At 41.6% G+C, this 16,971-nt stretch overlaps 1 protein-coding gene across 1 annotated transcript in view; it reads right to left on the bottom strand.

Moving 5' to 3' along the window:
* Positions 1 to 1,155: 1,155 nt before the first annotated feature.
* The window catches only part of CEP152 (centrosomal protein 152), a 144,191-nt gene continuing 128,375 nt past the window's right edge, over positions 1,156 to 16,971 (bottom strand). The window contains exons 25-27 of the mRNA XM_089670325.1: positions 9,425 to 9,581; positions 7,929 to 8,032; positions 1,156 to 2,287 (exon numbers count right to left, since the gene is read on the bottom strand). Of these exons, the coding sequence (XP_089526451.1) occupies positions 1,464 to 2,287; positions 7,929 to 8,032; positions 9,425 to 9,581 (1,085 nt within the window). The 3' untranslated portion in view covers positions 1,156 to 1,463. The remainder of the gene's footprint in view (positions 2,288 to 7,928; positions 8,033 to 9,424; positions 9,582 to 16,971) is intronic.

Genomic DNA, 16,971 nt, shown 5'->3' with positions numbered 1-16,971 from the left:
AATTCCCCATTGGGGATATTCACCCCGTTTCTCTTGGTGACCATTGTCACCTGGACAATGACTTAAAAGGGAAATCCAACATTTATGGTCATCAACAGGTTAATGTAAATCTTAAGACGGTAATATTACGCCAGTAACAACTGTCTAAGAGGCAATTTCCCACTCGTTATACAGGTAGGCAGGTCCTAGTAGGCAGACATAGGGACTCAGATGCAGAGATGTAACCACCAGAATTTTTAATTTCTAAAATAAAACTGGTATGTACTTCATCTCTCCGGCATCTTTAAAAATGAAAATATCAGTATCAACATTTGGTCTTAAGGGTAGAACTGAAGGCAATTTTTTTTCCCATTTTGTAAAAGAGGGTTATACAGGGGTATAACCCCCGTCAGGGTTTTTTTCTTTTTGCCTACACTATCACTGGCTTTCTGTTGGCTCCTTGATGAGCGCTCTCTGTTGCAGTGGAATTTGCCTTTTGTTGCTGCCTGAGGAGTGATTCTGGAGTGGAAGTGCACCTGGGGAGGATCTGTGCCTAAAGCCTCATACACTCGATGGGAATATCGAACGAATGATCGTCCATTTTGTTTTCATGCTAGTCTCATATAGAAATTGAGTAGGTTACTAAAGTTACGAAAGCTCTTGTAAGACAGAATACATCTTCGGAAGTGATGTAATGTATTGTAATGTATTCTTATGTTTCTGAGCATGCGTGGTCTTGGTCACTTGATTTTTTTTTACGCACAAATCATTAAACAAAAATCATTTGTTGTTATTGTATGAGAAAAAAGTTTGTGCTTTGGATTTCACATGAACTATCGCGTTCGGCTCTCCAAAGCTGTGTACTAATGATCAGATTATTGGATGGTCGCTCCGAAAGTGGTATTTTTCACATATGTACTAGGCTTTAGAAACCTGCTGCGTCTGCTGTACCTGTTAGAGCTTATGGTTTGGGGAGTGTGCATGTGGTTAAGGTGTTGGCATACTACAAGGATCTGCTGGATGTTGCAAGATCTTTTTTATTTGAATGTATATGTGCTTTGCTTTAAGAGAGACTTCATGTTTGGCACATTGCACACTATTTATTTTTTTGTATGTTTTTATTATATTCACTGGCACTGTATATTTTCACAAAAATTGGAAAAAAACCCCAAAAGGTTTGCCTTCAGTTATACTTTAATAACATTCCATATTTTGCTTCATTTTCCTTACAAACTATTCACAGCAGCTTAAAAACTTAGAGAAACTCAAAATTAACTTTATTTTAAATAGTACAATTGTATAAACAAATGCATAAATAAAAGTAGAAAAATACATCTCTGCACAAACACACATATAAAACAAATATAAAAACGATCATTTATATACATGCATGTCAAAAAATAAATATTTCATGTTTTTTGAAAATTAAAAAAATAAAAAATAAAAAATTAACCTATAAAAATGAACTATAACACACACCACTATTAGTTAAAACTATTTAAATCAGGGAATGGACTGTCAAAGCCACTGTCTTGTGGTGGAGTGGCAAAATCCAGCAATAATTTTCGTGGAGGTAGTTGGTTGTCTCGACCTACATCGGAGTATGGCCCTGACTCAACAGCCGTGGGCGGATGGCCCGTGATTTTACTAGAATGCCATGTACTGGGAGTCTGATCTCTTCTCTTTGCAATGTGAGCAGAGTGATTCTGACCTTCATATCTGCTGCCAAAGGCATCACGACTTTCCTCCGCATGAGAAAATAAACCTGCGGCTGAAAGTTTCCCTGCAATGTCCTGATTGTAAGAAGGCACTTTCATGCTGGTTAAAGAGCTTTGTGATGGAAAGAGACCCTTGCCACTGACCGAGCTCCAATCATTGCTTCCGTTATCTCGCACCGGAGTTTCTTGAAGTTCAAACCTTCTCCTGGGTGCTTTGGTCTTAAGATGATTCTGGCAGTCAAAAGATTTTAAGCCATGAAAAAAAGAGGGATCGCTTTGGCTGCGAAAAGGCCTCTGGTTAGACTCTGCGTCCGAACTTGTACAGTCCTCTTCTAGAGGCAATATACATACTGGTGAAGCAATGGCACAGTCCTTTCTGAGCTGCTTTGATGTATCCTCTTGTTTGCAGGCTGATGTGTTTATAGCAGGGAATTTGCCTCCATCAAGCTTCTCTTTCATATGTCTCCTAATCAGTTCATCAACCGTTCTTTGCTCTGTGATTGGTGCCTTCAGTCTGTCGGTTACACAGATCTGAGCATTTACAGATTTAGCCACCTCATGTTCAGTTTCATTTTCAATCTGCAGAGATGCTATAAAAAAATAAGATCAATAATTTAAAATTTATTAAAACTGGATCAAATGCTGACCCAATAACAGAAGGGGATACAATATTAATAGGCTATATGTTCTTAAAGTGGAATTCCAGCTTTACACCTAGCTAGCATAAAAAAAACTCTCTCCTGATCATCTCCACTTTAAAAAAAAAAAAAAAAAAAAAAAAAAAACCTTTAAAATTTTGCAAGTGGAATTCCAGCTATACAACTAACTAGCCGTAAAACTGCCCCCTTCCCCCTCCTAACACCTATGTTAACTAACCTGTGTAAGAAAGATGTATATATTTACCGATTTTCGGCCTGCTCCTGTCCAGTCACGTGACCTCCCCTGGATGAGCCATCAGCAGTTGCAGGGGAAAGGAAAGAGCGCTCCAACAATGGCTAGTAAAGCCTGGAGTGGCGATGTCACCCATATGCTTCAATGGCCCATCCATTGTTGGTGCTCCCCTCCTCTACCCTAAAGCCACACTGGCTGACACAGGGGAGCCTGACCATGTTACTGGACTGAAAACAGGTAAATATATACATCTTTTACACAGCTTAGTTAGCATATGGGAAAGTTTTAAGGCTAGTTAGCTGTATAGCTGGAGTTCCACTTTAATCTTAAAAAAAAAAAAAAAAAAAAAAAAAAAAATTTTTTTGCAATCAGAGATGCTCTGAAATTATTACAGTTTAAGAATATACACAAATTTAAAAAACAAAAAACCTATTTGAATCACCACTAGCTTTGTTAAGGTGGTTCTAAAGTCACAAGTTTTTTTTACTTAAATTGATACTAAAGTCTTGTTTTGTTTTTAATAACAAACATGTTACTTGTCTGCTCTGTGCAATGGTTTTGCAGATCCTCTTGTTGGGTCCCCCGCTGGTGCTCCTGGCCCCTCCCTCCTGTCAGGTGCCCCCATAACATGCAGCTTGCTATGGGGGCACCTGAGCAGGTGCACTCCCGAGCCGCAGCTCTACATGTCCATTCACAAAGTCATGGCTCGGCCCCACCCCTCCCTCTCCTGGCTGCCTCAGCCAATCAGGAGCGAGTCCCAGAGAACCAAGACTCTCATGGACATTGCTGGAGAGGGATAGGGCTCAGGTAAGTGTTAAGTGGGATGCTAAACACACAAGGTTTTTTACCTTAAGTCCTCATGCACACGGGATGTTTTGATAACGCTGGTAATATTAGCTGTGTAAAGTCACGTTAAAAACGTAAGTTTTTCAGGTTTTTTTTAGCGTTTTTGCATTAGCGTTTAGCGGCGTTTTGGGGGGGGGGGGTTTGTTATTAAAAAAAAAAAGACCAAAAACGCCGGTTTGCTGCATTTTACCGCGTTCTTCAGCGTTAGAGCGTTTTTACAGCTAAAAAACTCCTCTAGAAACCCACTAGTAATGGGTCCAGCCAAAAACCACTGATCCTATGTGTTCATGCACACATAGACTGGAATAACATGCTGGGGGGTTTACTGGCTGTAGAAAAAAAAAAAAAAACATCAAAAGCCAAAAACAGCCGCTGTATAAACGTCCCGTGTGCATGAGGACTAATACATACAATGCATCAAGGTAAAAAGCCTTGAGCATTTAGAACCACTTTAACACATTACTTGCATTAAGGTAAAAAACTGTTCAGTAGTCTGCTCCCCACCTCCCTAAATACTTACCCGAGTCCTTTCTCAATTCAGCATTGCACCCATCTGCAGCAGTGCTGCTCTTTTATTCCTGGTAGTGGGCAGATTGATAGCAGAGGAAGCCATTGGCTCCTGCTGTTGTCATTCAAATCCAATTAGGAGGGGGCAGGGCTGAGCCGCTCTGTGTGTGTCAATGAACACACACAACCTGGCTTGGGAGTAAGCCTGCACGTCTGCCCCATAGCAAGAAGCAATAACAGTGCACAGAGCAGGTAAGTATAAAGCGTTTTTTTATTTTAGGGAAAGAAAAAAAATGAGCCTTTAGAATCAATTTAAGTGAAATAAAAAACAGAATATTTAGGAAATCAGAAATGTAATTCACATAAGACAAGTTATTGTTTTAAGGTTAAAATTAGCAGAATATCAATAAATATATACTTTGTAAGAAGCCTTTTTTTTTTTATTGCTTCTAAAAGTTTAAATTGGCTGTCAAGCTTATTTCAAGTGGGGTTTTGTTATACAAAATATTAACCGCTAGCCTACAGGGCACTTATACCCCCTTCCTGCCCAGGCCAATGAAAATTGCACGGTCATGCAACACTGTAACCATATGAAATGTTTATCATTTTTTTGTGACAGATAGAACTTTATTTTGGTGGTATTTAATCACCTTGGGGTTTTTTATTTTTTCTTAAACAAACCAAGAACCACTGAACATTTTGAAAAAAAACGTTTTTTCTTAGTTTTTGTTAGAAAATGTTGTAAATAAGTGATTTTTCTCCTTCAGTGATGTGCGCTAATGAGGCTGCAGTGATGGGCACTGATAGGCTGCATTGATGGACACTGATAGGTGGCACTGGTAGGCATTGACAGGCATCACTGATACATGGCACTGATAAGCAGCTCAGATGGGCACTGGTAGGCACTGATAGGTGGCATTGATGTGGCACTGATGGGCACTGGCACAAGGCATCGATGGGCACTGACACAAGGCACTGATGAACACTGACAGGTGGCACTGCTGGGGCTACACTGATCATGATGGCACACTGATCATCAGTGCCCTGATGATCAGTGTACATGTCCCCTCCGCGGAAAGCCGATTACCAGCGTGACAGCTCAAGAGGAGAGAAATGCAGATAACCGGCATTTCCCTGTTTACATGTGATCAGCTGTGATTTGACACAGCTGATCACATGACCGAGCCAACATCTTTGGCTCTCTCCGTGATCGGTGATCCGCTGTGTCCGAAGGACACAGTGCACAGCCGATCGTCGCGCTGCGCGCTCCCTGAGCTGCGCATGCGTGGTGAGAATGGGAGGACGTCCTCCCAGAATGAGAGAACCACCTTGTGTCCGTCATATTACTATATGGCGAGCGGGAGGCGGTTAAGCAGATTTATCAAACATCATAAATTAAAATCCTATTAAACACCACAGCTCTTGATCACAAGTGTGTTGACGAAGGACCCCAGAACACACATATACAGGTGGTTCCCATATGATTTTCAAAACCTAACCAACTTATGCAGACCACTCATTAAAAATGACATTCTGTTGCCAATTTCCACTAAACACTGCAACCAATAAGAACAGCGTTTTTACTGAACTGCAGGTGAGGCAGTGAGAGAAAATGGTTTCTAAGGAATATTGCAAATATGAACTTAAGTACACGGTTACACATTGCTCAGCATTCCTGAAATATCCTACTCATAATACAGAAGAAAAGAATTTGGCGATGCATACACCAGACAGAATAATACTGAAAAAAGTAATGCAGGGAGGGAAGAATCATGCTAATGTGATGCAGAGAGATTGGATTACCTCCCTAAAAATATTGCCTTATCTACAGAGAATAATAGAAAATTTGATTTGTTAAATATAAAAGCAAGAAAAGTTTGAAAATAGCTACGTTTGGGCCAATTTCACATGGGTGCACAGGAGCGGTAAAACAGGCAGAGGATCCAATTTCTCAGCCCCCAGACAACTCAGACAAATCAAACATTGCAGCCAGATGGTGTAGTACACATGCGACCGCATGCAGCAAGCCTGTCAAACGTGCCCATCAAAGCGATACTAAAAACTTTTTTTTTTCTTTTTTCTAAAAATAACAAACATGTCCATAGTTACCTGCCGTGTGCAATGGTTTTGCACAGAGAAGCCTGAAATCCCCTTTTCTTGGGTCCCCCGCAGGCTCTCCTGGCCCCTCCCTCCTGTTGGGTGCCCCCACAGCAAGCAGCTTGCTGGGGCACCCACTGCTCTGTGTGTCCATTTACACAGGGAGCTGCGGCTTGGCCCCACCCCTCTCTCTGCTCACTGGCTGTGATTGACAGCAGCGGGAGCCAGTGGCTCCCGCTGCTGTCTCAGCCAACAAGGAGTCGTCCCAGGATAGCCTCGACTCCACTGCACATCACTGGATCAAGAGGGGGCTTAGGTATTAGGGGGGCTGCTGCATAGAGAAGGTTTTTTACCTTCATGCATACAATAATAAAAAATAAATATAATATCTCTCTTTATCTATCACAGTCCAATAGTTTATGTGGTCTCTCATGACCCCTCCTTGGGATAACAACCACCGTGTGGATTTGTCACAGAATTCCAGTGCAAAACATCCTCCACCATATATCTGCTCACCTCCAGCAGTGTGACCTCACGTTATACAATGTTTTAGTCTGACTGCACTTTTGGTCACAAATGTGTGGACTCTGAAGTTCAAATAGCTGAATAGCAGCTCCAAAGAATACTCCCTCCAGATAACCGCCTCAGGCTCAACCGTGTTCCTCAAACAAAAACTCACAATAGTGCTTTACCCTTTAAAACTTTTATTGCACATTAAAACATAAGAAATGCACTCACGTTCTGTAGGTCCATATCTGCACAATGTATGGTGAACATCCAGTAATGTACTAATTAGGCACAAGATGGCAGTATCATCCCCAGCAGTATAGAAATAGTCCAGGCTCCAAAACGTCACAATCCGAAGTCTATTGCATGGCAATGCACGGGCTCTATACATATCTGCAATTGCCTGGAGATATGACAAACCTGGAGAGATGTGTGGATAACCGCTACTGCTATTCCGATTAATGACAACGTCGTGATGTAATCCGCACGCTCCTCCCAAATGCGTTTCGTCATAGACCACGAGACCTTATCAAGGGGATCTCCTAGCATTGCCGTGCAATATACTTCGGATAGTGACATTTTAGGACCAAAAGTGCAGTCAGACCAAAACATTGTACAATGTGAGGTCACACTGCTGGAGGTGAGCAGATATATGGTGGAGGATGTTTTGCACTGGAATTCTGTGACAGATTCACACGGTGGACATTATCCCAAGGAGGGGTCATGGGAGAACACAAACTAGTGGACTGTGATATCTCTCTCTCTCTCTCTCTCTCTATATAAAACATTTTTTGGGTGTCACACATTGTTTTTTGCTATCACCATTCTATGCATATATATTTTAGAGGTTTGTGCATTTTTAGTATATGTAGCGCAGCAATTTTTCATTATTTAGCCCACTGAGACATGGGTTGTGTGCACTAACGGCTACAGTATTCATATATACATTTTCTATTCACCATAGTAAGCGCTTGAGTTTATTCACTTTTTATTATCCTTTTAAACAATGTTCATGTTTTATTACAAAGGTGCACACACAACAGGCTTTTCCTACAAGAAAACATCCCAATCACTTGTTTACATCATACAGACAATCCCTGATACATTGTGTAACAAGCAGCACACTAGTTCACTAAAGCTGGCCATATACTGACTTAAATCAATTTTGATCATTGAATGGCATCGCCCTTGAAAGAAGTCATTCAGTTGATCAACTTCTGTAGAAGGGACACTTTGAAAAATTTTTGTTGATCAGTGACTGCAGCCAATGTCCCATCAGGGGGGTTCCCCCATCCACCTCAATTGTGGATCAATCCCACTGAGTGAATGAAGAATAAATGAACAGTGTAAGGCCAGTTTAAAATGTACTGCTGGTAAGCATACCTGCTTTGAAGTTTCTACTCTGCGTTTTTTGAGAGATGGGAGTTTCCAGAACTTTGGCCATAGTTGCAAGTTTGCTTGCAGCGTTCATGATTTTCTTTTCAGCACTAAGTAAAGAAATAAAACATATACATAATGACCCCTTTCTGAAATGAACAATGCCTGCATAGGAGCTAGGGTGAACAGACATTTAGGATGAGTTTGTCATGCCCCACATGGAAGAAAAATATATTTGAAATGCTACAATTTGGGCCATATTCAATATATATCAATAATATCTATCTATATCTATCTATCTATATTTACATGTTTTGTTCACCCATAGTCACCGATTTCTAGTGGTGTATCTAGGTTACACCTTTTTACATTTGGGTGCTATTCACTGTTATCCATAGATTTGGATGTTTTCATGTGCATTCTCTCTCATATATATATATATATATATATATATATATATATATATATATATATTTCTATATCTATCTATCTCTATATCTATCTAATGTTGAAATGCATTTTTATTACGAAATATATGAAAAATATTTTTCTAAATAAATTTCAAATATACTCTATGTCTTTAAAAATACAAATCTACATTTTTGCAATGTAAGTGCATTCCAAAAATGTAGATTTGTATTTTTAAAGACAGAGTATATTTGAAATGTATTTTGAAAAACATTTTTCATATATTTCGTAATAAAAACGCATTTCAAAATGCAGTGTGTATGTATATATATATATTTATTTTTTTATTGAAATAGGTTTTGAAATATATATGGAATATGGCCAAAATTTTAGCATTTCAAATATACGGCAATATATTTGGAAAGAATATTTTTCTTCCATATGGGCACTTACACTGACTCAAATGTAGGACTTAAAATCAAAAACTGGATATCAAGGTGACCTTTTTTGTCACACAAGGGTTGATTAAACTAAAACTGGAGAGTGAAACATCTGGTGCAGCTGTGCATAGAAACTAGCCAACAGTTTATTTTTTTTGTCAAAGCTTAATTGAACAACTGAAGTTAGAAGCTGATTGGGCACCATGCACAGCTGCACCAGATATTGCACTCTCCAATTTTCATAAATCAACCCCATATTGTCCTGAGGTGCTGTACCTGTAGCTCCTAAACATCCCACAGCTTGAACATTCACAACCATTATACAGTATATACAGAGGTCCCTTGACGTGGGCACTGCGGTTTACACCTGTATTTGCAAATGTGTGCAAACAAAACTCTGTTTTTAACTCAAACTGTTAGACAGGGCCAGACTGATGATTTTGCAGGCTGGCTGGAAAGCATGCTGGGAAATCCTTTGTTTGTCAGGCTGACAGTGGAATATTTTCTGCTGAGACATTATATTCTGATAGTGGGGACTCTCTGCTGTCGGAATACACTGATCAGCGGCTGCAGCCCATTGGCTGAACCAGCCGAATTTCAATCCATCTATGCCAGCCTATGTCATTACTATCACTATGAATTTCAACCACTCACCCCTCATTCTTTCCGTCATCCTTTAATAACTGCTGCAAACAGGTTAAGTAATATTTCCGCATTTTTCGTGCTGTCTCTTGACGTTCTTTCAAAACCTCAGACTTCAACATTTCAGCAGCCCTTCCTTTGCTTTCATGGATATATCGGAGCATGTCACCTATTTAAAATATAAAAGAATTGTCAAAAACTGTTCCTAATTTTTTTCTGTTAAAACTATAAATATAAGTTAAGAAAAAGTTTGGTTTTTTTTTTCAAAACTAGATTCTACGAATTACTGACTAGTAAATGTGTAGGAACAAACACACATCGCATATAAACTTCTACAAGTAAAACAGTAAGATTTCACAATAGCAGAGATCTGCTGACCTCTTTGGAAGGAACGTGTACTGCAGTTGTCAACAGCAACAAAGGTCACAGAGTACAGATTACTGAACAAGGTGAAAAGATTATGAGATTAAAAAAGATTTTTCAGTTTTTAGACAATGTTTTAGAATTAAACCTCATACATGATCTCGGGTTGCACATCATTTTAATTTTATAAACATAAAAATTGCTTGAGCGGGGCTTGATAGCGCTACACTTGTCCTCTGAGAAGGAATTGCTTTTTGCTGGGATTTAAAGTGCCATACAAATGGTTTTTATGTAAGTGCAATTTTAATTGTTTTTTACCTAATAAAAACAGTGTTACGCTATTGAAGTTTCCCTTTGATGTTTTTACGGTGGTGGAAGAGTACTGTGGAGGTTCTGGAGGAGTTTTGTCGCGAACGATTAATCTAGAGGAGTTTCCACTATGGAGTCTGTCGTCAGCGTATAGAGGTGTCAAGACCACACGGATGGCCAACTTTCCTGCAGGAGAACGCTGCAACATCTTATGCGATATTTGACCTACCATTATAGATGGTCAATTATCTGTGGTGAGTGGGACTCTGGAGGGGAGCACTACGCAAAGAGAATTGCTATGGATAAGAAGATTTACTACTGTGTCACTTAATATTCTCACTGTATGCTGATTGTTTGGAACTTTTATATGTTTGCACAATTATTGGGACTTTAATACGTGTGTGTGTGTGTGTGTGTGTACACACACACATATATATATATATATATATATATATATATATATACACATACACATACATATATATACACACACATACATATATATACAGTCATGGCCGAAATTGTTGGCACCCTTGATATTTTTCCTGAAAATCAAGTATTTCACACAAAAAAGGTATTGCATTAACACATGTTTTGCTATACACATGTTTATTCCCTTTGTATGTATTGGAACAAATATAAAACAGAGGCAGAAAAGCAAATATGACATAATGTCACACAAAACCCCAAAAATGGGCTGGACAAAAGTATTGGCACCCTTAACTTAATATTTGGTTGCACACCCTTTGGAAAACATAACTGAAATCAGTCGCTTCCTATAACCATCAATAAGCTTCTGACACCTCTCACCCGGAATTTTGGACCACTCTTCCTTTGCAAACAGCTCCAGGTCTCTCTTATTGGAAGGACACCTTTTCCCAACAGCAATTTTAAGATCTCTCCACAGGTGTTCAATGGGATTTAGATCTGGGCTCATTGCTGGCCACTTCAGAACTCTCCAGCGCTTCTTTGCCATCCATTTCTGAGTGCTTTTTGACGTATGTTTGGGGTCATTGTCCTGCTGGAAGACCCAGGATCTTGGACGCAAACCCAGCTTTCTGACACTGGGCCCTACAGTGCGACCCAAAATCCTTTGGTAATCCTCAGATTTCATGATGCCTTGCACACAGTCAAGGCACCCAGTGCCAGAGGCAGCAAAACAACCCCAAAACATCATTGAACCTCCACCATATTTTACCGTAGGTACTGTGTTTTGTTCTTTGTAGGCCTCATTCCGTTTTCGGTAAACAGTAGAATGATGTGCTTTACCGAAAAGCTCTATCTTGGTCTCATCTGTCCACAAGACGTTTTCCCAGAAGGCTTTTGGCTTACTCAAGTACATTTTGGCAAACTGTAGTCTTGCTTTTTTATGTCTCTGTGTCAGCAGTGGGGTCCTCCTGGGTCTCCTGCCATAGCGTTTCATTTCATTTAAATGTCGACGGATAGTTCGCGCTGACACTGATGCTCCCTGAGCCTGCAGGACAGCTTGAATGTCTTTGGAACATGTTTGGGGCTGCTTATCCACCATCCGGACTATTCTGCGTTGCAATCTTTCATCAATTTTCCTCATCCGTCCACGACCAGGGAGATTAGCTACAGTGCCATGGGTTGCAAACTTCTTGATAATGTTGCGCACTGTGGACAAAGGCAAATCTAGTTCTCTGGAGATGGACTTGTAACCTTGAGATTGTTGATATTTTGCCACAATTTTGGTTCTCAGGTCCTCAGACAGTTCTCGTCTCCTCTTTCTGTTGTCCATGCTTAGTGTGGCACAGACAGACACACAATGCAAAGGTTAAGTGAACGTCTCTCCTTTTTATCTGCTTTCAGGTGTGATTTCTATATTGCCCACACCTGTTACTTGCCCCAGGTGAGTTTACAGGAGCATCACATGCTTGTAACATTCTTATTTATCCGCAGTTGTGAAAGGGTGCCAATACTTTTGTCCAGCCCATTTTTGGAGGTTTGTGTGACATTATGTCGAATTTGCTTTCTTTCCTCCCTTTTTTTGTTTTGTCCCAATACACACAAAGGGAATAAACATGTGTATAGCAAAACATGTGTTAATGCAATACGTTTCGTGAGAAATACATGATTTCCTGGAGAAATATCAAGGGTGCCAACAATTTCGGCCATGACTGTATATACACACACACACACGTACATACATACACACATACATATATTTATTTCATGGCATTGTATATGTTCCATTTTAGCACGATTGTCGTTTAAGTACCTAGTATTTACTTATTGGTTTATCTGGGATTTAGTCACTGGGGAGGAGGGATATAATTGCCAGCACGCGGGGCAATATAGCACATGCACATTTGTGGGGACTCTGTGTAGTATGTAGTACATTCATTTATTTAATTGTTTAAAGTAGGTTTTGGGAGAGGCAGCGCAGCAATTGTTATGTTTGCACTCACACATTTGTTCACCGGTACACATTTGTGATTTTGCTAGCAGCAGCCAGTCTAATTGATCAGTCCTCTGCGCAGGTTATACTCACACATTTTAATTTTACACTATGGTGAACTACGGAAGTGAAATGGGAAAAGGCAGCAGCAGAGTTGAAATTTATGGTACATGGATCCAAAAGATTGAGCTCCTAAAGTAATAAGAAGCCAACTGGTGATTCCACTAGATGCAGATAGCAAATATTTCTGGCTGGACAGACCCTTTAGGGCTCATTCAGAAGGGCGATTAATTCCTTCCTCTGTGCCGAGCCACTGCCAGATGTGTGTGCATCCACCTCGGAGCTGCGTGCAGGCAGTCCATAGTAGTAGATGCGCACACAACATCTGCACAGACACAATCTCATGTCAAAGCTTGAAATGCGGGCAGCAGCGAGTGCACTGATACAAACGCAGACAGTGTGCCTTTTGTTCAGCGCGGTGTACTTCTCAGGCATATTTACATTTTTATTCTCTTTTATTCTGGGCAGCACAGTGGCTAAATGGTTAGCACTTCCGCCTGGCAGTACTAGGGTCGTTGGTTCGTATCCCAACCACAGCACCACCTGCCTGGAGTTTGCATGTTCTCCCTGTGCCTGCGTGGGTTTCCTCCGGGTACTCCTGTTTCCTCAAACACTCCAAAGACATGCTGGTAGGTTAATTGGATCCTGTCTACTTCCGGTTCCGGCGCCGGATGCTGTAGTTCGCGGGACCCGCGGCTCCTGGGATCCCGGCTCTATAAAGCCTGCATACTGCCTCGGGGACCCCCGCTATACAGCCCTGGGGTGCCCCTTACCTTCCTGCAGTGGCCCCAGCATGGAGCGGTACCTTCTGCCGGCGCAGTCCGGCCATGAGTCGGCGGCCAGAGCGGAGGGATGCGGCTCTCCCCCTTCTGCAGCCAAGATGGCCGACGATGCCTGTCACAGCATGGACACAGGCACAGAGCGGGATAGCAACGAGGGAGCAGGTATGACAGAGCCTCTCCCCACCATCCACACTGCCAACCCACTCACTTCTGCAATTGATAACACAATGGGCATTGAACAGCTAAGAAAAGATTTGGGCGATCACTCTAAACGTTTGTCTGAGGCTGAGCAGCGCATATCGGATTTAGAAGATGAATTTCATTCAATGCAAGCGATTACTTCACAATCCAATCGTGTACAGCAAAGTATAATGGATAAAATCGACGATCTGGAAAATCGATCACGTAGGAATAATTTACGCATTGTGGGTCTTCCAGAATCTTTTAATACAGGTTCTCTCCCCGATCTCTGCTCAGCGCGGATCCCTGCAGCTTTGGGCCTATCCTCTTCTTGCCAGGTAGAGAGAGCTCATCGCCTGGGCCCCCCATCTAATGAGCGTCGTGCGCCACGCTCTGTGATTGTCCGCTATCTCAATTATGCTGACCGCGTAGCGATCCTCACCTCTTTCCGTAACTCCCGTTCTCTGCAAATTGAGGGTCACAAATTACTACTATTTGCGGACTACTCACAGGAAGTATCACGTAAACGGAAAGCATTCCAGCAGGTCTGTGCTACTCTTTACCAGAAAGAAATAAAGTTCACACTCGCATATCCGGCCACGTTACGTTTCACTGCACCATCGGGGGATTCTAAATCTTTCGTTCATCCTGAAGAAGCCCACCAATATTTGCAAGACCACCTAACTGACGGGGATCCCGCGGGTAGGAATAGTGGTCCCAGAGACCAACGCAGTCCTCGCAAAGACCCCCCCAAACGTCAACGCACTAATCTAGCGTCCTCCAAATCTTGCCCGCCCTGAAGGTCTGAGAAGCCATCGGTCTCTTCACAACTTCTTCCAGCCTTACTCCTGATCCGATTGGTTCAATTGGATGTGTTTTCAATTTTTTGCTTTTTCTTTTTGTCTTTGAATGGTTCCGCTTGCTATTCACTGATATACTAACACACTCCAATGTATGAGTCTATTGGCTGTTCAGCACGAGTTTATTTTTTGCAATATCTGTTGTTGAGGTGTTTCCTTGTAACTCACCTGTTTCATTGTTACTGTTTAATTTACCTACATGTCTGATTTTACTACTTCCTTACTCCTACATGTGCCTGATTCCATATTTCAGCGTTGCTGTGGATGGCGGGATGCTGGAGCCGTTGTTGGGAATGTGTTTGAGGGACGCCCTTCCTCGACTCAACAAATCGGCACTGGTCCCTGGGGCAGGTCCCTTCCCTGCCATTCCAGGTTACGCTGGTATTGGTGGAAACAGCATGCAGAATGACGTGAAGTCCTGTATACTGCTCTGGTATATTGTATGTTTTGATTTTTTGTTGGGCTCAAACAGGGCCCTTGCCTCTGTCTCTGTCTCTGTCTTCTTTCTCATCTCTACTTCTTGGGAGAACTCTTTTGTCCTTTGAGACCAGATTCCAACCACCTCCATTCGCCCAACATAGTAGCGCCATCCGTCCCTCCATCTCTAATTGGTAAGATTCTTATCCTTTTATTATATATATTACAAAAGTTAAAATGACACGTATATTTTCATGGAATGTTAAGGGCCTCAGATCCCCACACAAACGCATGGCGATACTAAGACACTTGCGGCGTTTACGCGCGGATATAGCTTTGCTCCAAGAAACCCATCTTACCCAATCGGATTTTGCCCGTATGCGTAAACTCTGGGTAGGTCAGATCTTTGGCTCCGCCTCCTTAAACAATAAAGCAGGGGTACTTATTCTTATGCACAAACGGCTTAATCCTGAAATAATCTCCATGGACGCTGACACTGAGGGTCGTTTTATAGCAGTACATATTAAACTAGGATCCCAGGAGCTGGTTCTCTCCAGCTTTTACGCACCCAACTCCCCGACGAGACAGGTCTTCCAATCCCTCTCGACACGGTTGGCGGCCTATATTCACAAGCCACTCGTCATAGGAGGGGACTTTAACTCCGTTATGCAAGAGCAGGAGGATAAATCACAGAGTGTTGAACGTGGACTTCGCTCCTCTCAGATTTCCCATCCAACACCTACTTTACTATGTAGCTTCGTTGAAGCAATGCAAATTACAGATATATGGCGCTTAACACATCCGGACGGCAAAGACTACACTTTCTATTCCCCTGTTCATCATTCTTTATCTAGAATCGATTATATTTTCTGTAACTCCGTACTACTGCAACATGTGGTATCATCTACTATACATGACATAGCCATATCGGATCACTCACCAATTTCTGTTACTATAAATTTTCTAGACCCTACGCCACATCCTAGGATATGGCGCTTTCCTTCGTATCTGGCGAATAATCAGGAACTCTCCCGGCAATTAAAAGACACATAAGCAGACTTCCAAAATACTAATGCGGCCCACGTTTCCAACCCAAATTTGTTTTGGAATGCGGGGAAGGCGGTATTACGTGGCAAAATCATTGCCTTTACGTCCGCTTATAAAAAAAGAATTCTGCATAACTTTACTGAGGCTAGTAACCTTCTTAAACAGACACAAAGTGATATGGCTGAATCCAATACGCAGGAAAACAGGAAAGCTTGGGTGGATGCTAAAAACCAATTTGACACATGGGCGGCAGCTCAGGAAACATTATACCATTCACATCTTGACTTACAATACCATAGGTTTGGTAATAAACCAGGCAAATTATTGGCGCGCCTATGTAGGAAGCCTTTCACCCCCACACAATTCACCTCTCTTAAAGACTCTCAGGGGGCACTTAAACAATCTCCGGAAGAGATCATATCTATTTTGGAAAGCTTTTATGCAAAGCTATATGGGCCGGATCCTATTGACCAGGAACAAGCCCACTCCTTTCTGGACAGTGTAAATCTACCTCAAATTGATCCAATAGCACTGCAATCTCTAAATGCCCCTATATCACAAGCGGATATCTGTCTAGCTATTAGATCTTTAGCCAATGGTAAAGCTCCAGGTCCGGATGGGTACACCTCCAAATTTTTTAAACTTCTGGACAAAACCCTCTCTCCTACTCTACAGCTGGTTTATCAGTCCATCCTGGAGAGTGGGCTTTATCTCCCATCGGCTTCGCAAGCCCATTATAAATTAATAGCTAAAAAAGGCAAAGACCCTTCGGATCCTGGATCTTATCGTCCCATTTCCCTCCTTAACCTAGATGCAAAGATCCTTTCTAAAATTATAGCTAACCGCTTGGCCATTATTTTACCCTCACTTATTTACCCCTCTCAAGCGGGTTTTATAAAGGGACGATCGGCCACGTCAAATATCCGCAAAGTGCTTACAGTTTTACATCAGGCTAAAATCAACCCACTACAGGATCTAGCAATTGTCTCTCTTGACACTGAAAAAGCATTTGATAATGTCAGTTTTCAATGGCTCAAACTAGTCCTTGCTAAATTTGGCTTTTCCGGTCCATTTACACAATTGATTCAGGCTATGTATGCTGCCCCAATGGCCCAGATAGTA

The sequence above is a fragment of the Staurois parvus genome, unplaced genomic scaffold (assembly GCF_062004578.1).
Source record: "Staurois parvus isolate SC_StPar_1 unplaced genomic scaffold, SC_StPar_1.0 ptg000089l, whole genome shotgun sequence".
Classification (NCBI taxonomy): domain Eukaryota; kingdom Metazoa; phylum Chordata; class Amphibia; order Anura; family Ranidae; genus Staurois; species Staurois parvus.
The sequence above is the reverse complement of the archived record's forward strand: the minus strand, read 5'-3'. Positions and strand labels throughout refer to the sequence as shown.